This window comes from Pinus tabuliformis, chromosome X (assembly GCF_031772625.1).
Source record: "Pinus tabuliformis cultivar Carrire ecotype Pingquan chromosome X, CPIR1, whole genome shotgun sequence".
NCBI lineage: Eukaryota > Viridiplantae > Streptophyta > Pinopsida > Pinales > Pinaceae > Pinus > Pinus tabuliformis.
This window is the reverse complement of record NC_142308.1, coordinates 886,104,470-886,130,478: the sequence shown is the minus strand read 5'-3', so window position 1 is coordinate 886,130,478 and position 26,009 is coordinate 886,104,470. Positions and strand designations below refer to the sequence as shown.

The following is a 26,009-nucleotide window of genomic DNA, read 5'->3' as shown; positions in this document are numbered from 1 at the left end:
ACAAAGGCAGATATTCATATTCATAAATGATTCAGGATTAGAAATAAATCAAATACACTAATGCAATCATACATCAAAGATACATCAGTATATAGGAGAAAACCAAGATAGCTTTATTGATAAATAACAAGGTTCAGGAAGAGATACAACCCAGAGGGCTCCAATCCAGCATCTCCTTCCCAGTAGAATGGAATTCCTATCTTCACCTCCCTTTAAAGCATTAAGCACCCAATGATTCCAGTCTCAAACCAACAGCAATTCTTTGCAATAACAAAATTCTAGCCCCTGGATCTCATGGAGGAGAGATCCATATATAGATGTTTGGAGAGAGGATGAGTCAGCTTGAGATCTGACTAGTGTCCTCTCCCTCTATTAGTTCTTGAGTCCACTTGGAGGTTCTTGCTTCCACTTGGAGATTTGGAACCTCTTACTCATCACCAGTCGAATTCCCTGAGGCATGTGTCATTTTGGAAGCTTCCTGGGTTTTGACACCTTGAGGAATGAGCCTGCCACATGTCCAATCTCGCTCAGCGCAGGTAGCCAGTGTTGGAGTTGACATTCAGCGCAGGTAGCCAGTGTAGCCATTGACATTCAGTGCAGATGGTCAGTGGAGCAGTTGACATGATCCTGAATTGACTTGTTTTTTAGCGGTTTCAGGTGGAGAACTTCTGTGAATTGTTGTGGTTTGTTAGCCTTGTTCCTCTAGGGGTAGGAACAACATGTTTAGGGACTTTGGATCCCTAAGATTATGGACATTTCATGCTCAATGCTGTAAGGCACAAAAATGTCTATAACAGTTGCCCCCTAAAGTATGAGGCCGTTTATCGGGTGAAATGCTTTATCCAGGAGGGTTCGAAGTTCATCCAATTGCTGGGAGGAGACCTGTAATAAGATACAATACAATACATTAATTTTCATACTACTTTCATGATCTAGCTGAGGCGGGCATTCCCATGCTCAGCTTTATAAATTCATTTTCTGTACATAGAACAGACAATCGTCTGATGGTAGACTGATAATTTTGATGAAATTATCATCCTTTGAGTAGGATGATCGTCTGCTGCAATGATGTACATGTCAAATGTCTTTATCTTTCCTGAATATATATCGCAGCCCGGATGGATGAAACTAGATCCGGGGTCTTCAAACTCGTTCGACCTTCACTCTAAGTACAAGTCGATCCATGTGAGAATTGTTCTGAAGTCGAACATGGAAAGACATCGCTTGATTACCGGTCAATGATGTAAACCGTTAACAAGCGTGAGAGGAATCACCGATAATGATAATGACCCTCAAGGTACTGCAGTACAATTCACGTGGTGTGAATAAAGGACTTGGCGTCGAACACCACGCAAAATCTTCTGGTCGAAGGTCATTGATGTATACCTGTCGCCGGAAGTGAGAAACTTGCCATTGAGGCATGCAAGCTTCAAAGTACTGAAGGGGTTGTTCCTAGATCAACTTCTTGGATAATGAGCTGATGTCGACAAGAAACGGTCCGTCAAAGGAGGGCCTTAATGAATCCCACATCAGTGACACGGAATGGAGCTAATGATTTTGATGGAGGTGAAAATGATCTGTGACATATGATTCAAGGTGGCGGTCATGAATGGATGAAGGATAATGTATGGCAGTGGATGGGACCCGGTTGACTCTTTTTGAACGACTTCTCTTGAACATATGGCGACACTGATGCGATGGATCGGTAGCATTACCCCAATTATGGATGGTATGGCGAGACCATGGTGATGTGACCGGTGAATGAAACAACCCAACCCGATTGTGGTATGGAGGAAAAGTGTCATGTTCAAGAGCGACTTTCTACCATCAAAGTTTTCTTTAGTTTCTCCCAATTTTTCCCCAGTCATTGCTGACCAGTACCTCTTTTATTTTTGTCAAGCTTGAGGAGGATAACATATGCTTGTTCTATAACTTGCCCTTCGGGCAAGCCCATCGCTATGTTTTAACGAGCCTAGCGATAGTGAAACTCGTTCTCGTCTAAAGACAAGTTTGTCGCTATTTAATGATTTTAACGAGTCTAACAACAAAGACAACTTGGTTTCTTTTCATTTTTAGAGAGTCTAAAAAGGTACGTAAAGTTAACTCCAAAATTCCTTTTTCGTCATCTAATCCCTTAAGTCCGAAAAAGTATAAAACAATACAGAAGGGATGAATTTTCGATAGATTTAACGAGCCGAACAAAACAAGCGCTCGATCTTTTTGTGCAATAATCCCTTAGGTCCAAAAAGATTAAAATCTAGAGGAGGGATAGCACTTCCGGTCGCTTTAATGAGCTGGAAGGCCAAAACTCGGCAATCTTTTCATATTTTACGAGTTAGTTGAAAAGAGCTTAAATAAGACTCGTCTTTTGAGGAACGAGTGATAAACAGGGTTAGCAGCTGATTCCAGGTACAGGTTGGAATTTTCCAATCACGGCAGTGTCACAAGGATGGGTAGGTGAAATCACTCTTCGCAGCTGTTCCTCAAAATGGGTAAACAATCATATGGAGGTGAATGATCGACCAAATGAAAAGTGGAGGTGATGGTGCAAACACGACCAAGGCTTTGATGGCTGATGATATTACATTCACAGTAGTTATTTACCGGGTGGTGCTTATGTTTATTTTTTAACGAGCATGAAGTCCGCGTTAAAACTGCTCAAACTTATGTTTATTTTTTAACGAGCATGAACTATGTGCTAAAACTGCTCGGATCTTGCGTTTATTTTTTAACGAGCATGAACTTTGTGCCAAAACTGCTCGATTATACCAGTCATATGATAAGAGTGTCTCATTGAAGATGCTATTTTTTAGGGAGCTTAGATCTTACGTAAGCTTTGCTCCGGATCCTTTCGTTATGCAAGCTCGGAAATGACTAATCCTACGAGTTTAAAGGGTTAGACCTACGGGTTTAAAGGGAGGACCTAAAAATTTAAAAAATAAATAGCCACCCCTTGCTTGCATTCCAAAAGGTTTGCATGCCCCCAGGCATAAAGTACGATTTCAAAGTTACCTCTACTTCTTTTCCGTCAAAACATTTGTTTTAACGAGAGAGGCTTACCTCTTTCAGGTTACCCAAAGATTGTCTCGTTACTCTTTCAAACAAAACACTTCTTCGGCAATGTCTACTGAAATAGACAAAGGTGAGTGACGATGCCCGCCAACTCACATAACTTTGACAAAAGAATCTTATTCTAGAACAACCCCTCTTCCTAGACGGACGGGGTACGGACTAGTCATATTCTCCCGCGGAAACCTACCCTATACCCAAAGTTCTCTGCCGAAGCAGACCAGGACGCATGCCCCCTGGGTTCCAGTCATATCTTCCCAGATTACTCGCGCTCATCAGGAGGACGGACCGTGGGTTGAGACACTTCTTGCGTGAATAGACCATTTAGGGATGGTTCATGACTATTTGTGATGCGTGATCCGGGGAATGAAAGTTGGTCCACGAGCTTGACCATTCTTCCTTCATGCGGAAAGCACATTACTCTAAAGACTGATGAGACGATGGCTCCCATGCAATATATATAGTCTCGTCCAACGAGTAGGTTATAATCCAAGGGTCCTTGAACGACCATCACGTTCGTTTGAATGGTCTTCCCTTTCAATGTTATGGGCACATTGGGGAGGATCCCTAAAGGTCGACTGGTTCCTTTATCAAAGCCTGATAGATTTCTCATTTCAGGCAAAAGCGCTGGCGAACCAAGTGCTTTCCAAGCAATAGAGGAAAGGATACTCACAGATGCCCCTTCATCAATAACTGTGCCAGCCATTACCATTCTGTATATTTGGACAATAATTCTGAATGGTATGCTAGCTGGCAAGCGGGGTCTGCCTAGTTGGTTCCAGTCAAAGGACACAACCAGGTTGCTTGGTGGTGGGACCGAATAGACGGCCGGATATCGCTCTGATGAACTTCCTTCCTGCGATAAAGGAATGGTGGCATTGCCCCCTTGATCATCAGAGTCAGTGCTGATGAAGAGAATTTGGACGGTGTCGTCTTTATTCTCCTCTGTGATGGTGTCATTCGAAGATAGAGCCTCTGAAGGCAAAACCGGGTCAACTGCCGTTTCAACCTTTAGACTTTCGTCAGGTATGGATTCAGACGGTTCATCTTCAATGACTGGCGCTTCGGCTGACCACTTGAGCGGGCCAGCCGGGTTCTCAACTAGCGAAGGACTTGGCAGGAGTTTTTGATATCTAGGAGGAAGTTGCGCTCGTAAAATCGGGCGATCTTCCAGAACTCTTTTTGCCTCATCTAAGAAGGGACAACGGTGGATGGCGTGATCGCCTTCACACAGTTTGCAGGGAAATCTAGCGTTCCCTCTTTGTCCTGTGGCTTCACTTCCACTAGTTGACGGTGAGCAGTCAACATGGCTATCAGAGGTCGACGCTACCGAATTGTGCAAACGGGGAGACCAGTCCCTTAGTATCCGAGGGATACAGGGACAATCTCTGTGGAAGTGGTCTCCCTTGCATATGACGCATGGCGATTTAGGCCTTGCCGGTGCTGTGTGTGGATTTTTGTCAGACGACACTTGTTTGCCCCCGGTCGCCTTTGGCTCCTTCTTCTTCTTTTCTTTCTTCTTCTTCTCCTTCTTCTCCTCAGGAACTCGATTTTTTGCTTTACCAGTTCCGTCAAGCGAAGAGGAAGGAGGAGAGGAAGATGAAGTAGAAGGCTGGTGGGAAACTCTGGTCTGGTCTAACTGTTGACTCGACTGTTCAGGAATGGTGGTGTTCTGAACGACATTAGTTGAAAAGAGCCAAACTGGTAGGCCAATTGTCAGTCCTGGAAGCGACAATGTGGCCATGTGGGGCGCACCAACTTCTCCCCAAGAGGAGAAAGGACTAGGATTTCCACTTAAGGGAATTCCTTGGTTGGTGGGCTCCATCTTTTCAACCTAAAGATCAACGCGGGAATAAAGGGTGATTGTTCCGTTTAAAATAAATTGTTAACAATGCTTTAGACACAACTTGCTTTTTCACTTTTAAAGAGTCGAGAAAAAGCTAAAGATGACTCTAGTCTCCTTCGATGTTTTAACGAGCCCGAAGTGACAAATGCTCGGATGGACTTTTTCTGTTATAGAGTCTGAAAAAGGCCAAAAGAAACTGCTTCGGAGTTCTAGGCAGAGGGTGTGCCAAACTTTTCGCAAAACCACAGAATACTTTTTAGGGTACGGGCGGTCGATCTTCCTGAATGCTATGTTCAGTGCATTGTGATCAGTAGGGCGGCCGACACGGCTTCCTAAGGATAAAGGATATATGCCTATAGGGGTCTCCCAATATATACGCGACGGTACGTGGGATCACAATCCGTACTAGTGCTATCGTCCCTCAGGAGGAATCACCCACCTTCCACGAGATCGACAGTCACTAGGCTTAACGACGCCGGAACACGTCTCTAGCCTAGACCTCTATGTTGTGCGTTATGTTGCAAAGCATTGTTAGCTTCATTCAGTTTATTTTAAGTTGATCTTTTTAGAAGTTTGCCTTTCAAGGTTCACCACGAGATGTATGATACAAATTCCTAAATGCAGTCTAAAGATGATAAGCAAGCTTTATATCTTTTCAACTTTGAAAATCCTAGCTACTAAGGGAAAAGAAAGACACCATCTTTTCTCAAAGAGCAATCAGCACACTCTAATGCACTGTTCCTAAATCAAGCATGCAAACTTATCAAAATGCAAATGCACAATGCAGGTGTTTGTTTTCCGCTTTCTTAGTATTGATGCCTACAAAGAAAGCTTTTTGTACAACTTTGAATTTGCTTTTAAATGACAGATACAAAAAAGTTTACTTTTTTCGAAATCAACAAGGGTAGAAGAGATTACAACACTTTGCGACTTTCAAAATGAATAGCTTGTTTCGACACTTAAAAGAGACAAACTCAAACCAATAAGCAAAAGTAAATGTATAATCAACTGTAAACAGCCAATGAACTCTCTCCTAAGATCACAATCAACAGATCTGAATCAAGGGCTACAGGATGATTATTTCACTCATGCAAAGGAAAACTGTAAATGATGCCACAAACACATAAAAACACTCACAGTCTTTTTGTACAAAAGGAGGCAGAATTTAAGCAGAGAAAAGGAGTTATCAGACTGGTACCTATGCTGGTTACAGGCTGCAAAAAACAGAGATCAAAACAGGGCAATAGAGAGCAGAGAACCCCAGCTACACAAGGCAAGACGGGTTCAGCGCAACCTCAACACTGTGGTTTTGACATTCAACGTAGGTAGCCTTCACGGGAATTGCGTTGAAATGCAGAATGTCTTCACAGCAGTTGCGCTGAAGGAGAAACTCTCGTTTCTCACTGGGTTCTGGGTCACAGATTGCTCAATAATCAACGGTTTCAGGCCAAATCAGAAACACAAGCAAGGTATAATCAAAGGGATGCTTTGAGAGGGTACTAAGATCTATCACAAAGGATCATCAAATCATTTGTGAGTCCATTGTTCAGATCATAGACAAAATCCAGTGAAGGATCAAGGCAGCAACTGTCTACTTCGCAACTGAGAATAGCAGAAGCAGTTCGATTGTTGTTGTTGAGTCTATGAGGTAAACAATGATAGAAACACAAATAAAATGACTAAAACAAATATCCCCAGCGGAGTCGCCAATTTGTTGTGGGGAAAAATGCCTATGCAGGACGATCCTATCCACCTAAGGTGTGACAGTGCCTTAGCAACAAACAGAGACAGCTATTCTGGTTTCTTCCTTTATGAAATGTGAAAGAGGAGAGATCAATGGACTTACCGGTGTCTTCCGTTTGTCCCTCGATCCAGATCCTCTTCTCTTTGGGTGTTCACAGCTACTTGCCCCCTCGCTTGCCCAAGAGAACAGCTACTTGATTCCTGCGAGATCACAAGAGAACAACTACTTGCGACAAGAGAACAGCTACTTGTGACAAGAGAAGAACACAACACAAAGGCAGATATTCATATTCATAAATGATTCAGGATTAGAAATAAATCAAATACACTAATGCAATCATACATCAAAGATACATCAGTATATAGGAGAAAACCAAGATAGCTTTATTGATAAATAACAAGGTTCAGGAAGAGATACAACCCAAAGGGCTCCAATCCAGCATCTCCTTCCCAGCAGAATGGAATTCCTATCTTCACCTCCCTTCAAAGCATTAAGCACCCAATGATTCCAGTCTCAAACCAACAGCAATTCTTTGCAATAACAAAATTCCAGCCCCTGGATCTCATGGAGGAGAGATCCATATATAGATGTTTGGAGAGAGGATGAGTCAGCTTGAGATCTGACTAGTGTCCTCTCCCTCTATTAGTTCTTGAGTCCACTTGGAGGTTCTTGCTTCCACTTGGAGATTTGGAACCTCTTACTCATCACCAGTCGAATTCCCTGAGGCATGTGTCATTTTGGAAGCTTCCTGGATTTTGACACCTTGAGGAATGAGCCTGCCACATGTCCAATCTCGCTCAGCGCAGGTAGCCAGTGTTGGAGTTGACATTCAGCGCAGGTAGCCAGTGTAGCCATTGACATTCAGTGCAGATGGTCAGTGGAGCAGTTGACATGATCCTGAATTGACTTGTTTTTGAGCGGTTTTAGGTGGAGAACTTCTGTGAATTGCTGTGGTTTGTTAGCCTTGTTCCTCTAGGGGTAGGAACAACATGTTTAGGGACTTTGGATCCCTAAGATTATGGACATTTCATGCTCAATGTTGTAAGGCACAAAAATGTCTATAACATATATTCATCAACATGTACTTGACAGGTATATTAGATAGTCTTTAGCTGCAGGTGGATCTATTAAAGGATTGGATTACCTTGAGAGATGTTGTGGATGTGTTCAATTGCAAGCAATGTGCTTGGTACAACAGGATAAGGTAACTCGAGTATTCTTATTTATGCACTAATAATTATGTGTTTATTGTAGTATATTGGAGGGGATTGCATGGCAAGGGATTGCCATGAAATCTTGAAGACGGCTCTAGTCAAGCTTCCCTGGGAACAATGGGGTTTGAGTCATGGTGTTTGTTGTTAGTCTTGTGCTTTTGATCTTTTGCGGCTGTTCCGCTTGATTTGAAAGTTTGATTGTGTTTGGTGCATATCTATGCCACTTTGTTTGTGGAGTCATGTTGTAATTGGTTTTTAGGTCTTCTTCTTATTTGTTTCTTGTCTTGCCTTTTATGTTTTGAGTCTTGGGAATTGGTTGGGAAAGAGGAAAGTTGATGGAAATTGGGAGAGCTATGTGGTACCCAATAGGTGATGCATGATGTAGATCAAGCTCTGTGTATGAGTGAGCACAACGGAAGGGAAGACTATGACAGTCATTTGGACTGGTTGGGTTCACTGTGGTAAATGGACGATGGCAGTACAGACATGAGAAAGGTAACTAGAAAAGGTAGAGTAAATCGATATGAGGCGTCAAATGCCTTGGTTATGTTGGGAATTTTGTTTTCAATATCATGCATGTCGTGCATGAATAAAGGATGTTATCTCTGGCAATTTTGTTATGATCATGATTATGTTGATGTTTATATATGTATACATGTATGCATGTATGTATGTCGTTGTCTAATAGGATCATGATTGTTTTATTCATACGTATTACTATCTTACAAGGTTGTCAGGGATCATTCTTGTGGAGGAACGATTGCTTATGCAGGAGAATGATATGAAGAGGTTCTTGGTCTTACGAGGAATCAATTGGGAAGAGTAGTCACGATAAATATAGGAGGTCAGTATCATGTGGATATGATTTGGTATCATATACTTGTATTATGCCTATGTTTATGTTATGACAAGTATGTTGAAGGATATGTTAGCAAAGTGAAAGCAGTGTGGTTTGCGGCATGCCAAGATAAGCATGGATGAGATACCGGAAGCAAGGTTTCTTGGTAAGGATAGTGTGGTTTTGTATGTGTGGTACTATTGTTGTGCATAGGTTGTATATGTTGTACATGTTTCATCTATGATGTGTGCACTTGTGGTGTTGTGTATAGATAGCATGTATACATGTTATTTATGCAATGTTATGTATAGGATGGCACAAATAGGGTTGTGCAAATGTTGCATATGGGGTGTTGTATACATATTGTATTGTCTTCATGATGTATATGCAGCAAGTGTGCATATGGTGCTCTGTGCATGTTGGATATGCAGTGATTTGTAGAGATAACACTATGTACATGTTGGATATACAGTGCTATGTACATGTGGTGTTGCGTGCATGTTGTACATATGGTGCTATGTACATATGGTGTTGTGTGCATGATTGTATAAGTGGTGCTGCGAGCATGTGGTGTCGTGTACATGTTGTACATAGGGTGCTATGAGCATGCAGTGTTGTGTACATGTCATGCATGTAATGCTATGTACATATGGTGTCATATATACATTGTGTGTGTGGTACTGTGTAGATGTGGTATTGTGTACACATTGTACAGTGGTGTTGTGTACATGTGGCATTGTGTACACATTGTGCATATGGCGTCGTGTACATATGATGTTGTGAATATGTTGTGCAGATGGTGTAGTGTATAGGTGGTACTGTCTACATGTTCTACATATGGCACTGGTGTACATGCGGTATTGTGTGCATGTCATCAATGTTGTGTTATGGGCATGCAGTATTATGTATGTGCATCATGTAGTCGTGGTATTGCAATGTGTGTACTCATTGTGTTTTACTCTGTGTAGGTACATGTATTAGGTGGTATTGCAAATCAGGTATAGATGGATGTACTATGTTGTACACTGGGTGTAGGTGTATGTGTTGTATGTTAGGTATAGGTGCATACGTTGCATGATTTTGTATGGTATGTATGGTTGTCTGTGTGGGCACTAGGTGTTTTCTGGGTGTGGAAACTAATCTAGTGTCTATACAAAAGAACAAAGGCAGAAGTAGGGATCGATGAAGGATGGGTATCTATATTGTATTTCAGTTTCATTATGCATGTGATTTATGATTCTGGTATATGATGATTACATGTGAATTATGATTCTAGTTTATGATCTATGATTCTGAGTTATGATCTATGATTCTGATTTATGATATATGATTCTGATTTATGATTTATGATTTTGATTTATGATGGTTGTGTTTTGATATAACCTAATTTGATATCAATACACATGTTGATTTGGTCAAATATGATAGTTGACTTGTTGTGACACGAAGCGAACAAGATTGCAAATATACCTTATTGATCAACTACCAATAAGGTATGATATGAATTTATTTCAGTTTATTTTAAATCTAATGGAAGTTATGTTCTTGGTACAAGAGTGCATTAACATTCCCAATTGAGTGGCCGAAATCGAGTGCAATAGTTAGCAGCAGCAACAAAGGAATTGAAACAGGCAAGAGTATGTTGGCAAAGAACTTCAAGAGTAGGGTCGTTGTGGGACATTGGTACCCAATAGTGTTCATTGATTTGCATGAGCATGCTATGACTAGTATGACGTGTTGAGGTAGGGATATCCCTTGGTTGCTTTATCTTCTGATGCGTCGCAGGCTTGCCAAGGGATGGATTTCCCATGATGGGGGTGCCAGCAGAACTTGGAAGGTGAGTGACTGCATGGAAGAGGTGACTGTATTCTCGAGGGACTATGTAGTAGGGAAGGGAAGGTCATGGAGGGTTTTTGTTTTGGTCAATAGCATTTCCAAATGGAATCAGATGCACATTAGGAGTGCACCCTGGGATAATGAGACGGTAATTATTCGCTGAGACGACAAGTGGTGCAGGATTATAGTCTTGGACATTGGATGCAGATTTCACTTTGCGGTCGATTCTAGACTTCCTGGGAAGGAGGTGAATCCTGGTATTACTTTGAGGGTGGAGGTGTGAGACTCTAGATTCCCTTGTTGATTGATATGACATCGTATCATTTATTTGTTGGTTAAGAAAATGTGTATATGTGTCTATCATTGTAAATATCGTAATGAGCTATGTTATAAAGCTCCAGTATGCAGTATGATTGTTATTTGTTCATGTTGTCATGATGTTTTTTTTTGAGAAGGTCATTCATTGTAAATACTGCAACGAGTTGTGTTACAAAGCTCCATGCACACTATGTTTTGTTTTCAGTAGCCATGTTGGTTATATGTGTCATTGAACACCAAGGACAGTGCTCCCCTAAGGGGGAGGGTTCTGTAACAAACCTAGTGAAAATTCCATGTAGAAATATATAAATACCATGGATGATGGGACATGTATTCCAAGTTGAATGGTGGGTAAGACATCCTAGTGTGTGTTCAATTGGTTGTTTATGGCTAAGGAAATTGGGAAAGGCAATGGCTAAGGCATTAAAGAGGCAAAAAGATATTTTGTCACATTTATTTATGAAAATAATGGAAATTAGCAGAAAAGTAAGGTGAAAAGTCACATGTTGCATGTGAGGAGGAAATTGAAGGAAAATAATGGAAAATGAAGAAAATAGGGTCATTAATGAAAAGGCTTTTGAGGATTAGTGGGCAAGACTTGGTCAGTTTAGCTTTGGAGCTCACTCATTATTCTCTCTCTCTCATACTCTTGGACACTTAAGAGTTTTCTTGGACCACTTTGGCATTGGAGCAAGAAAGGCAAAGAAGGCAAGAGGAACCAAAGATCAAGCAGGGAAAGGGAGGATCAAGGAGCTACAATAAGCTTCATTCAAGGTATCAACTTTCATATGTATTTTCCTTGCTAGATTTGGCACGTATGGGATTGCATGTGTTTCTTTTCTACCATGACATGGGTCTTTACAAGTGTGACAATATTTTTAGCCTAGCCTTGCCATTTGCTGATAGCTTTGATGAGATGGGTTCTCTCATGCATTTTGTGGGGGATGGCTAGATTGGATTTGAAGCTGAGTGAAGTGGATCTTCGAACTGACAAACACATGGTGATAGTGGTCCCTGAACCAGACTGAGGATGCATGAAGCCACTGGCCTAGTAACCCCTGAACTGGACTGTGGGTTGCAGTAAAGCGAAATTATCTGCCTTGGTGGGCCTAGGAATCCTTGTCAGTGAATGGTGAGATATACAGTAAAGCCAAAAGGTGGATTTTATCTCTGTTGGGCCTAGTGATTCTGGGATGGAATGCAGGGTAAAGCCTAGAGAGTATGTCTCGGTGTATGGCCTAGTGATCCCTGGATTAGAATGTAGATGTACGGTAAAGCCTGAGAGACTAGGAGGCAATCAAATTCCTCATAGTGTAGGCAAAGAACTCCAGTGGCATCCTCATTGATTTGTGTTTTTTATGTGTTCTATGAGTCCCAAATTCATGATTGGAATATGGCATGGGGGTAATTGGATGAAGAGAGACTTGGCTCAACCAATCTATGGTCAGGTGGAACGTGGTAGTCCCATCACTAGTTGGTTCATTGCATTATTAATGAAAAATTCATTACCTTGATTTTCATGTGCAAATGTACTGATATAATATATGGATTTCAATGGTTGATATGTTTATTATATTTCTGTTCCTATTTTGTTTTTTTATATGCACATTTACCCCAGAGGGTGTTACAATGACATTGAAGAGGTGTTCTGGACCAACTTGGTGATCAAACAACATTGTAGAATGGACGAACAGTGGGAGGAGTTTGCACCGGGAAAGAAAAACATTCAAAACTCTGGAGCGAGAAGGGTTCTTCTAAGCAGAGAGGAGGCAGTGACCATTTGACGTCAAATGACATCACGAGGGGGACACATGGCAGAGGACGATTGGGGAATGAAGATGACAGGTGGACAAGAGTGGGGGTGAGGAAGTTACCATTTTACCTTTACTTTCATCGCTCTCTTGAAAGATGGTGTTGGAAGAATTCGAACATGGAAGGTGGTCCCCACCTTCCTCCGCTGGGTGGAAGAATGGGAGGCGGGATCCTGCAGTTACCCCCCAAAATTAATCTAGGTTGTTAGATCGGTAGGACTGCTCATTTGATTATCCAACTCTGGAGGGTAGCGTTGGTCTATCATCTGCGCAATTTTAATGCCCCCCCCTCCCCCTTGCCCCTCCTCCCGCCTCCCCCCCCCCCCCACCCCCACCCTCCCCACATAAATGTTTTCGGGGGAAAGTTGGGTGGAGATGGAAGATGATCCATCGTGAGATCTACTCGGCCTTTAACCAAAAAGGAACACATATGCTAATTTCAATGTTTACCCTGTTGCGCTCGCTTGGTGGAGTATTCCATGGATGAGGGATATGGTATCAAAGCTCCTATTATGGCACTAGGGCCTAAAGTTTCCTTTGTCACCAATTTGATTATTTTCTAAGCCAAAAGTCTTAAATGCAACCCTTTAACACCTCTACAACAAGAAAATAATGAAGGGAAACAACACGGAAACAACACAACCTTTAAACTAGGATAAATTGGAATAACTTGTAGAAGTTGTTTATATTCAATTAGAATGGTGGGAGGAGGCTCATTATATAATAAAGTGTACACAATGGTTATGAAATCATCCACAAAGTGCTTGAAATCATTATGATGATTGTCACTTCTCTACACTTGTGTTCATTCAAATGTTAGAACAACCCTTCGCTCTGGATCCATATTGAATGGTATGAGACGAGGAACATATTTTTATTGACAGTATATGAGAACATAAACTAAGTCACAATGATGGACAAAAAGTTTCCAAATAAAAAAAATTATCTAGCTGCTATGTAATGGTTAGTTAGTTATCGTAATCAGAACTTGTTCAATTATTCTAAGGATGAATCCTACAATGATTTCATCGACAAAAGTATAGTTATCATGGACCAATATTACATGCAAATCATTGATATTGCGTCTCTAATACTTCCTCTCAAAATAAAGGAAGTAAAAGGTAGTTTCATATATGACAACAATTTCCCTACTTGTAATTTTGATTAAGAAAAATTGATTCTCTAAAAATCATTGTTAATTCACCTCATGTATCCTTTTTGGTTATTTGTTAATAGAAACAATTCTAAAATATCTCTTTCTAAAATAGGGATAATAGAATGAATTCACTTGGATCCATTATAATTTTGTTAGCAGGAATATAAGAAAAAGTATACATGTACACAAACATAGGAAAATGGTGAGTGAGAGTAATGACTAACTATGCTAAATCATTACACAAGATAGGAATATCCTCTATTCTTTCATCAAACCTAGAGAAAGCTTTAATTATTAATTATTCATACAAACCCACTCATAACCTCATTTCAACTATATCATGGTCTTTAACAATAAAATAATCTACAATTAGTTTTTTTCTATATTATGGGGCTTTTGACTTGTTTTCATTTTTGGGGCTATTTTTCCTTTTTCTATTAGTGTATAGACTCATAAAACTTAATTGAGAAACCTTTCCTCTAGTAATTTTTTATTTGAAATATAAGTCTTATTATAATTTAAATTTCTTATAATAGTTTGGAAAGTTTACATGGAAATTTGGTTAGTGAGTGTGAGTATGTACAACTAGCTCATGAAAGTAACACTACTTTTACATTCTTTTTTGCAAAAGTTGATAAAACTACACAAGAGAATGTGAAAAATGTGGCATCCATGGTAAACAAAACCATTAAGCATTATCAAGTTGAAGTTTGAATCATCACAAAATGTAAATTCTAACCCATTATCAATTAAAATGTGATGTGGCAAATTGTGGTATGATATAAAATCATTACAATGATAAGGACAACTATGTTGACATCAATACCTAAAAATTTGGGCTTCCCCTTATAGAAAAGTCAACTTAATTTTTCATGACTGGATTTTTCATGATAGATTGAAGCATATCAAGGAAAATTGCCATTTCTTTAAGAGATAGGTGAAGGCAAAGACAGTGAAATGCGTTTATTTCTGAAATATTGAGGAGATGTCATTGTGTTCATCGAACCTAGACAGACTTTTCTAAGATGTAAATGCCTTCATCAAACCTAAATAGACTTTTCAGAGATGTCAATGTCTTGATCAAACGTAAACAGACGTTTCGAAAATAGGATAAATATTTATTCCTTTAAAGGGGAAGGGATGGGATGTTAAGACAATATAATTTAAGAAGCATCATTGACATCATTTTATTCTTTACATTCTGACTGCAGTAATTGATTCTTAGTTGCAAGAGTTTGCATGTGATGCATTGATACTATGTTTATATATTATCAATTTTCTCCTTCCTTAATAGTTCTCGTCTCTGCTGCGTAGCATTTATGAGAGCATAAACAACTAGCATACATACATGGTTGTTAACGATTGAGACCGAATAATTTATAAAAAGTTTTAAGGCAATGACCTACATATGATCTTCAAGATGAATGAGAGAGGATACTGTGACCATTCCCTCCTACCAATTGTTGGCATTATGTTTTCTGGTATGACTGTATGTTACAGATGTTGTACTTGATGGCAACTCCAGTGGCAAGGCTCTTAGTTTGTTGAAATTTAAGAAGGACGCAGGAAACCAGTTCAGGAGGTGTGTACCCGCAGGTACACCATGCAGGGTCCGCGTCTAGCGACGCTGGCCAGCCGTTCCGGGGGTGCATCCACCCAGTGCACACATTTCAAGGCAGAGAAAAAGCATGTGGGGGTTTCTTGTGTGGTATCTAGCCGACGGTTTTGTGTTTCTATGGTGTCGGCTCGTGGTATTGTTCCATGTTTTGGGGAGGAGCTTGCCTATATAAAGCAAAGTAGTTCATTTGGATTGAGCATTGTCTTTGGTTGAATATCTTATTTGGTGAGATCTAGTCCAGATCTAAGAGGGCGAATCTTCTAATAGAATGTGATCTCTATGGCGCATGATCAGATCTGTAGATCTGACTGTTTGGGTTAGTCCTGAAGTCTTCATATCATTTATATCTGAAGGGACGCAGGTTCAGTGAAAGGAAAGCGCGCCGGGACGCAGTGCAGAGTTTGGAGATCTGCATGGGGACGCAGGGCAGACGAAGTTCAGGTGCGTCTGGGACGCAGCGCAGTGACTGTAGATTTGCGTGGGGATGCAGAGCGATCAAGGTTCAGGTGCGTCTCTGATGCAAAAGACGCAACGCGATAGTGTGTTCAGGTGCGTCTCTGTAGCGAAAGACGCGGCGCGATAGTATCTTTGGGTGCGTCCCTGAAGCAGCAAAACGCAGAGCAGTTAAAGGAACAGTGTGTGGGCACGCAGCGCAGCAGAAGGATATCTGCGTGTGGACGCAGAGTAGCAGAAGGTTTACTGCATCTGGTCGCAGGCCACAGAAGGAAAAACTGCGTCTCTGTTTTAAGATGTTCTGTTGATTGAATTTCTCTGTTGATAAGGTGTTCTGGGTTAGTTCTGTTATTGCTGATCTGATATCTGTAGTGGTCTATATCTGTTATGTACTTGTTGATCATCTGATGCTTTATGAAAAGAAGTAGGGGGTTGTAGCTCCCTTCCAGGAGTAGACTGGAAAACAAGAAAGAGAGAGAGTTGTAGCTCTCTGCAGGTTGCAGCCTGCGTACTGGTAAAGGACTGCACCAGTACAAAATCATTGTAAAAGAAGTTTCTAAATTGAAAGAAGATAGAGACATATTGCAGCAGGTGGTTTTCTCCCACATTGGGTTTCCACCTTACATCTTGTGTTCTTTGGTGTGACTGTCTATTTTCTTTGTTCATGCTCATTATTTTATGGTACTGATATGCAAGAATAATTCAAAAGATCAAATAAGGAAGATTTGTTAAATTGCTAGATAATACTGATTCACCCCCCCTCTCAGTATTATTTCCAACAATTGGTATCAGAGCAGGTCCTTCAGAAAAGCTTGATCGCTTGAAGGTAGATCATTCATCATGAGCAACTACGAGAGAGAAGCATCAATCAGGCCACCGATTTTTGATGGGACAAACTTCAATTATTGGAAGGTAAGAGTTACTGCATATCTTCAATCTCTTGGTACAGAAGTTTGGGACATTGTAGAAACAGGCTATGCTTTTCCTTCAGCTACTCCTACAGATCTAGCTGAGAAAAAGAAGTATGAAACAAATGCAAAAGCAGTCAGTACTCTATTAGGAAGTATATCCCAAACAGAATTCATGAAGGTAATGCACTTCAAATCAGCAAAAGAGATATGGGACAAAATGGTCACGAGCTATGAAGGAGATGAACAGGTAAAACGAGCTAAACTTCAAACTCTCAGGATTCAATATGAGACTCTCAAGATGTATAATGATGAAAGTGTGGCTAATTATTTTCTTCGGGTAGATGAGATTGTTAATTGTATGAAAAATTTGGGTGAAGAAATAAAAGAGGCTATAGTAGTTGAAAAGATTCTAAGATCATTATCCCCCAAGTTTGAATCTAAAGTATCTGCAATAGAAGAAAAGGAAAATCTCCGTGTTCTCACTATGTCTCAGCTACATGGAATTCTAACTGCTTATGAAATGAGAAAGGGAGGTCCATCAGACAGAAGGGAGGCTGCTTTTAAGGCATCAGGCAAAGAAGATTACTATGAAGTAAGCCATGTTCCAGAAGAAGAGGAAGAAGAATCAAACTTTGTCAGAAATCTTCAAAGGGGTTCTGGAAGGTTCAGAGGTAAGCTACCTTTTAAATGCTTTGCTTGTGGAAGAGTAGGTCATTATGCTGCAAAATGTCCTTATAAGGATAAAGGAAAGGAACCTGCTAGATGGAACAAGAAACAAAGTGCAAATAAGAAAAGCTACTACACCCATGAAGATAGTGATGGCTTATCAAATAGTGATGAAGATGAACAAGGTAATAAATATAAGCTGTTAATGGCATTTGAAGATGATGATTATGAGGATGCTGTAGATGTGGATAATCTCTATGATGAAATTACTAGACTCAAGAGATGTATAGAAGAAAAGAATGTGATCATTGATACTCTACAATTTCAAATTGATGAAAAGGAAAAACATCTTGAAAAACTAGAAGGTGAAATTGTTGGTCTCAGAAAAGAAATTGAGAAAACAAAAGCTATTAATCTTAAGTTTGTCAAAGGATCTGAAACTTTGGATGAGATTATCAATGTGCAGCGGTCTCCTCTAAACAAGACAGGTTTGGGCTATAATGGAGAAACCTCTCAAGCATCCACCTCAAAAAGTTATCTTGATGCAGCAAGAAGAAATGAGCAGAAGAACAATGAAGATAATCAGGTAAAGCAGGGATGAATTACAAACAGAAACTATCAGGGGCAATCCATCTTAAGGGTGAACAAAAGCTACAACCAGCCACAGGTAAAATCTTCTCAGTTTGGTTCAAGAATAGATGAAAATAGAAATTACAATCAGTTGGCTGGTAGATTCAATAACCGCAGAAGCTTCTTCAATGGACAATGCTTTTCTTGCCATAACTTTGGTCACAAAGCAGCTCAATGTGTTGCATATTAAACAATCATGACTAGGGAAGCTCAAAAACAAAGAAGTATGACAGGGATTACAAAAAGGACCTATAACAACTTTTCGGCTCTTGAAAATGAAGTTGAATGCTCTATTTGCAATAATTTTGGTCATGAAGACTCTGAATGCAGGAGCAGGCTTCAGGAGAAAAAGGAACAAGAGCGGAAAAAGGAACAAGCCACAAGCACCAAAACATGGAGAATAAAGGAACCTCAAACAGAAAGATGTGGGATAGCATTTTATGCAGAAGGACAGGAAAATCTATGTTACATTGACAGTGGATGTTCGAAACATATGACAGGTGATAAAGAAAAACTTGAATCTTATTCTACTTTAGAAAAGGGAAAGAAAGTTTCTTTTGGAAATGATACTCCTGCAACTATAAAAGGAAAAGGATTGCTCCTTTAAAAGAAAAGGTCAAGGCTGGAAATGTTTTGTATGTTGATGGATTGAAGCATAATCTTCTAAGTGTCAGCCAGATGTGTGATCAAAGAACCGAGGTTATTTTCAGATCGAATGGATGTCTTGTTCGTGATCTTGATACAGGTAAAACAGTACTCAAAGGCAAAAGAACTCCAAATAATCTGTACATATTTGAAGAAGGACAACAACAATGCTATCTAAGCAAGGATAAAGAGCACTGGTTATGGCATCGAAGGTTGGGACATCTAAGCTTCTCACAAATAAGGAAAGCATGCAAATATCAGGCAGTTCGCGATCTTCCAGATATCAAAATTCCTGACAACACCATATGCAGATCATGTCAGTTTGGAAAACAAACCAGGACTAACTTTCCAGAGAAGGAAGGATCAGCTAGCATGCCTCTTGAGCTAGTACATACAGATACATGTGGTCCATTCAGGAAAAGAACACCTAGAGGAGAGGAATACTTGATATTATTTATTGACGATTTCTCCAGGTTTGTCTGGTTAGGACTTATGAAGCACAAAGATGAAGCTTTCGAAAAATTCAAATCCTTCAAAGCCTTGGTTGAAAATGAATCAGGTCACAAAATTAAGTGCCTCAGATCCGACAGAGGTGGGGAATTTACTTCAAATGAATTTTTCGATTTCTGTGATGAACATGGCATAAGGAGAGAATTCTCTACAGCTAGAACTCCTCAGCAAAATGGAGTTGTTGAAAGAATGAACAGAACAATCCAACAAATGGCTCGTGCTATGCTTGATGAATCAGGAACTCCCGCAACTTTTTGGGGTGAAGCTGCACATGCTGCAGTTATTATTCTCAACAAGACAAATGTCCGGGTGAACAGCACTCAAACTCCTCATGAGCTCTGGAGTGGTAAAACTCCTTCGGTAAAGCACTTCAAAATCTTTGGGAGCAAATGCTATATCAAGAATACTGATGAGCAGCTTGGCAAACTTGAACCTAGAGCAGATGAAGGCATTCTTCTTGGTTACTCTCCACATAGCAAAGCATACAAGTGCTACAATAAAAGACTTGGCAGAATTGTTGACAGCGTTGATGTGGTGGTTGATGAGAAGGGATACATTCCTAGGCAAGTACATCGGGAAGATATCGAAGAAGATGAAGGCTACCCTCAAAGACAGAATGATGAAGAAGAAGAACCTCAAGAAGAACCAGAGGAGCAGACAAGAATAGAAGAGAAAACTCCATCCAGATATGTTCAGAAGAATCATCCAGAATCTCAGATTATGGGGCAGAAAGAAGCAGGTGTACAAACAAGAAGAACAGTTGCAGAAGCCTCAAGCTATTTGGTATTACTATCCTCTACTGAACCACAAAATGTGAAAGAAGCATGCAAAGATGAATGTTGGGTAAAAGCAATGGATGAAGAACTTGAGCAAATCGAAAAGAACAACACTTGGGAGCTGGTTCCCAGACTAAAGGATAAGAATGTTATCGGAACAAAATGGGTCTTCAAAAATAAATCGAATGAAAATGGAGAAGTAATTAGAAACAAAGCCAGACTTGTTTGTAAAGGGTATGCGCAGCAAGAAGGAATAGACTTTGAAGAAACTTTTGCTCCTGTTGCAAGACTTGAGGCCATCCGAATGTTCCTTGCTCTCTCAAGTTTTCAAAACTTCAAAGTATTTCGAATGGACGTGAAATCAGCCTTTCTGAATGGAGACTTGGAAGAAGAAGTGTACATTGAACAACCAGATGGGTTCATTCTTGGAAATGATCCAAATCTTGTATGCCGATTGAAAAAGGCTCTCTATGGTCTCAAACAAGCTCCAAGGGCTTGGTACTACCGGTTGGACAAATATCTTCATCAACAAGGTTTTTCAAAAGGTTCAGCAGATAGCAATCTGTATATAAAAGTTGAAAATGACAAATTGCTAATACTTGTTGTGTATGTAGATGACATTATTTTTGGCAGCAATGAAGAAGCTATGAGTCAAAGTTCTGCCTTGGTCATGCAGAAAGAATTTGAAATGTCCTTGCTAGGAGAACTGACATATTTCCTTGGTTTGCAAATCCAACAAAAGGAAGGAGGAATCTTTTTATCTCAAACCAAGTATCTCAAACAGATTTTGAAGAAATATGGCATGGAAGATGCAAAACTAGTATGTACACCCATGGTCACAGGATGTAGTCTCAGTGAAAATGATGAATCTGCAGCAGTACATCAACCAACCTACAGATCTATGATTGGAAGTTTACTATATTTGACAGGTACCCGACCGGACATCATGCATGCAGTTGGAATAGTTGGAAGATTTCAGGCAAATCCGAAGGAGACTCATCTTCAGGCAGTAAAGAGAATCTTCAAATATCTTCAAGGGACTCAAAATTATGGCTTATGGTATCCTAGAGATACAGATCTTACTCTTCATGCTTATACAGATGCAGATTGGGCCAGAAGCGTGGATGACAGGAAAAGCACAAGTGGTGGTGCGTTCTTTATGGGTTCCAAACTGGTATCTTGGTTCAGCAAGAAACAGAGTTCGATTGCCTTGTCTACAGCTGAAGCGGAATATGTTGCTGCTGCATCTTGTTGCACCCAACTTCTTTGGATGATGCAGACTTTGCAGGATTTTCAAATCACTTGTACACCACCAATCCCCATCTTATGTGATAATACAAGTGCAATCAGCATCTCAAAGAACCCTGTTATGCATTCAAAAACGAAGCACATACCAATCAAGTACCATTTTCTCCGGGAACAAGTGCTTGAACAGAAAGTCAAGTTGGAGTATGTTCCTTCCAAGGAACAAGTTGCTGATATTCTCACCAAACCATTGCCCAGGGACACGTTTGAATACCTCAGGAAAAAGCTGGGGGTTGTTGATGCATCATCTTATTGTTGAACATCTTCTTATTGATGGTACAGGCTCAGGGGGAGCACATAATGCATTGTTGGCATTATGGAGAAAAAGATCTTGGAAATAGCTGCAATATGTCTCTATCTCTTTCATGGTGGATCTCTGGTTATTTGTTGCAGATCTGGAGGAGCATGAGCTTAGGGGGAGCATACCCTTTGCTCTTGATGTCAAAGGGGGAGAATGAAGCTGAAAGTTTGTAAGGTTGCCATCAAGTCCAAAGGGGGAGATTGTTGGCATTATGTTTTCTGGTATGACTATATGTTACAGATGTTGTACTTGATGGCAACTCCAGTGGCAAGGCTCTCAGTTTGTTGAAATTTAAGAAGGACGCAGGAAACCAGTTCAGGAGGTGCGTACCCGCAGGTACACCATGCAGGGTCCGCGTCCAGCAACGCTGGCCAGCCGTTCCGAGGGTGCGTCCACTCAGTGCACACATTTCAAGGCAGAGAAAAAGCATGTGGGGGTTTCTTGTGTGGTATCTAGCTGACGGTTTTGTGTTTCTATGGTGTCGGCTCGTGGTATTGTTCCATGTTTTGGGGAGGAGCTTGCCTATATAAAGCAAAGTAGTTCATTTGGATTGAGCATTGTCTTTGGTTGAATATCTTATTTGGTGAGATCTAGTCCAGATCTAAGAGGGTGAATCTTCTAATGGACTGTGATCTCTATGGCGCATGATCAGATCTGTAGATCTGACTGTTTGGGTTAGTCCTGAAGTCTTCATATCATTTATATCTGAAGGGACGCAGGTTCAGTGAAAGGAAAGCGCGCCGGGACGCAGTGCAGAGTTTGGAGATCTGCGTGGGGATGCAGGGCAGACGAAGTTCAGGTGCGTCTGGGACGCAGCGCAGTGACTGTAGATCTGCGTGGGGACGCAGAGCGATCAAGGTTCAGGTGCGTCTCTGATGCAAAAGACGCGGCGCGATAGTGTGTTCAGGTGCGTCTCTGTAGCGAAAGACGCGGCGCGATAGTATCTTTGGGTGCATCCCTGAAGCAACAGAACGCAGAGCAGTTAAAGGAATAGTGCATGGGCACGCAGCGCAGCAGAAGGATATTTGTGTGTGGACGCAGAGTAGCAGAAGGTTTACTGCGTCTGGTCGCAGGCCACAGAAGGAAAAACTGCGTCTCCGTTTTAAGATGTTCTGTTGATTGGATTTCTCTGTTGATAAGGTGTTCTGGGTTAGTTCTGTTATTGCTGATCTGATATCTGTAGTGGTCTATATCTGTTATGTACTTGTTGATCATCTGATGCTTTATGAAAAGAAGTAGGGGGTTGTAGCTCCCTTCCAGGAGTAGACTGGAAAACAAGAAAGAGAGAGAGTTGTAGCTCTCTGCAGGTTGCAGCCTGCGTACTGGTAAAGGACTGCACCAGTACAAAATCATTGTAAAAGAAGTTTCTAAATTGAAAGAAGATAGAGACATATTGCAGCAGGTGGTTTTCTCCCACATTGGGTTTCCACCTTACATCTTGTGTTCTTTGGTGTGACTGTCTATTTTCTTTGTTCATGCTCATTATTTTATGGTACTGATATGCAAGAATAATTCAAAAGATCAAATAAGGAAGATTTGTTAAATTGCTAGATAATACTGATTCACCCCCCCTCTCAGTATTATTTCCAACACCAATTTGAATAGCAAAAATACTTGTCTACGATTTCATCGAGACATTGGTTATAGGAAGGTAAAAGGGGTTTTCTGTTCATGTCCATTGTTGCAAAATTTAGTTGAAATTTAATGATATGTTTCTATAATGTTGTAGATATTGGGTATATGAAACTAAGGCACTTGATATTGTTGTTAATTAGTATATAATTTTGCCGGTGTCGATAGATGAAAAGAAAATATGCAAAAGGGAAATTATGTTCAGAGTCTTACGAGATATTGACATACGAAAAAACAAAAACGAGTTTAACAAACATATATATGCGCATGGATGTAACTGCCAATTATTTTTTGGAAACATAAAAGAGAAATTAATGTCAGGGTGGACTTGCACAGTTGTCTATAATGCGACTTTTTGAGATTCCGGTGACGGAATTCGGCGGAAGAAATTGAGATGAAATCATGATTTGTTGCAGTTAAAATGGTTTTTTAACTGCATATTCGGATTCAGCACCCTGAAAAACCCTGGGACGGTTTCATTGTACAGAAATTAGCTATCAAACTTGGATTCCGATAAATTACTGCCGGATTTTCACCGGAAAAAATCGCCGGAAAGGCTTTCAAAAAGTCGCGTTAAAGACTATTGCTTCAACATATGGTATCTACAATACATTATCGGTCATATATAGCATTTATGTGACAAAAAATGAGGTGGAGATTTATATCGCATTTTGCTTTAGTGAGGAAAAAAAATTCAAAATAAAACTAGTCAAATTCAGAGAATTCATACACAGAGATGCAAATATAACCCATAGTTATTAATATGAAGATTGATTTTAAACATTCACAAGGTAAAGGGCTGAGGTAGCCAAAAAGAAAAGAATTATCTAACCTCTACCTAGATGATGATATATACATGCCTTCACAGCTTACTACCAACCTCCTTTTTATAATATTTGGTGGATCTAGATAAAACCAGTACATATAATCTGTCCTATGAATACACAGGGCTTGTAATAATATTCACGGAGTGGGCGGTTTATTACATCGAGCAGCCATAGTTGGCCATAAGATTATTCCATGGAACAGTAGATCCGTGAACATTTTCATAATATGTATCATATAATGAAGGCGCAGCAGGCGAGAATGCCTGTCCACGCATCTCTGAACTAGAAATCCGCCTCTGAATAAACAAGCAGATGGCGCGAGCAAAAGTTGAGAGGTCCTTAACCATTAAGGGTATGTTTCTGCTCGAGGGTACGATTAACGCGCCCGAGGAGAGGAGGTCCAGCACGCCTCCCATGTTAAAAATGATATATTTCTGATGAGAAAAGCACCAGCTTGAATCCTTCCGAGAAAAGCTGCTGAAATTGGAAGCAGGTGCAAAAAGCCCTAAAATCCCTTAAACAAACCGGCTGTCGCTTCTTCAAGCTGTCGCCCTTAACTGCCGTTAGGATCTACTTTTTATAGTATCCATGCGTCTGTGCTATCTTTTTCGCTTTCTACCTCGAGATACTGCAAGAAACTTTAAAGAAAAACAATACTATGATAAAATATTGCCACCACCACACGCAAAGGCCCCACATTGTTAAAGTCTAGATTCTTTAGTTGAAGAATACCATCGTTCTGACACGCAAAACCCCACAGCCTCGTGCCTGCCCTATTTCCATTGATTCTTTATCATAGAAAGCTAAACGTTCATTGGCCTTCCGTTTGACTTTAAACAATTCAATGTAGAATATAAGAAAATTAAACATGACATGATTTAACAAGTTTCCTTTGATTCTATTGTAAGATAAGAAAAGGAAACCGGACATGGTTTTACAAGTTTCCTTTGACTCTATTGCAAGTTAACGATCGTTGATTGTTCAAGCGGTTGAGGGCCCACATTCATCATTTCTTCCCCGATACGAGAAGGCACCGTACAGATTTTAGGAGGACATTGTCTAAATTTAATTCATTCCCATAGCCCCACGTTAGTCCCTCGTTGAAGACTTCAGGATTTCTTTTTCTGGTTTCAGCGGACTGTGCAACAATTAAAAGACCTTTTTACAAATGTAATCCATTGCAAAAAAAAAATTTGGATAACTTTTATATGTTCATGATTAGGGCAAGAATTCTGTATGTTTATGGATGTTGGATATTTATATTTAGGAGTTGTTTTTAGTGTGATTTTTTGGGAGTTTTTAAGGTGGGTTTTTACGGACAAATTTCTCTAAAATCCAGCATGAATTTATTGAAATCACAAACTTGATGGGTAATGATGGGTAATCCTGTGCAATCCAAGTGCCCTAGGGGTTTTCAAGGGTGCTGAATCCATATATATAGTCAACAAACTAGTTTAAATAACAGAAATCAAGATTTCACCACAAAAGTTTGCACCAAATTCAGGGACCAGAAAGTCCAAAAAGTCGCTAAAAACAACTACTTATATTTATATAGCTTAAATTTATTTTAATTTCATATTTATTATAAATATGTATATAAAGGTAAGAAATTTGTAATTTAAAGAAAAAAACATTTAAAAAGTTTTTAAATTAATATATTTAATTTTTTTCCATTCATGATAAATTTTGATTATATATATATATATATGATGATGATTATTAATGCTCACTCATGAGGTTTATCAAACATTAAAAAAATAAATTAGTTGAGATTTTTTAAAATATTATTTCTATAATCAAATAGAAAGGAGAAGAGTGTTCCGAAATCACTATAGTTGTTGAATTGAGGCTTCTGTGATGCATATCAAGTTTATGAGAAAATATTTTTGGAGTAAATCACATG

The 26,009-nt window shown here is 40.0% G+C and overlaps 1 protein-coding gene across 1 annotated transcript; it reads right to left on the bottom strand.

Annotated features, from left to right (window-relative positions):
- Positions 1-24,016: 24,016 nt before the first annotated feature.
- Positions 24,017-24,719, bottom strand: LOC149142531 (uncharacterized). Its single transcript, XM_089450082.1, has one exon. The coding sequence runs from the start codon at positions 24,520-24,522 to the stop codon at positions 24,262-24,264; it is 261 nt and encodes an 86-aa protein (XP_089306208.1). The 5' UTR covers positions 24,523-24,719; the 3' UTR covers positions 24,017-24,261.
- Between the last annotated feature and the right edge of the window lie 1,290 nt (positions 24,720-26,009).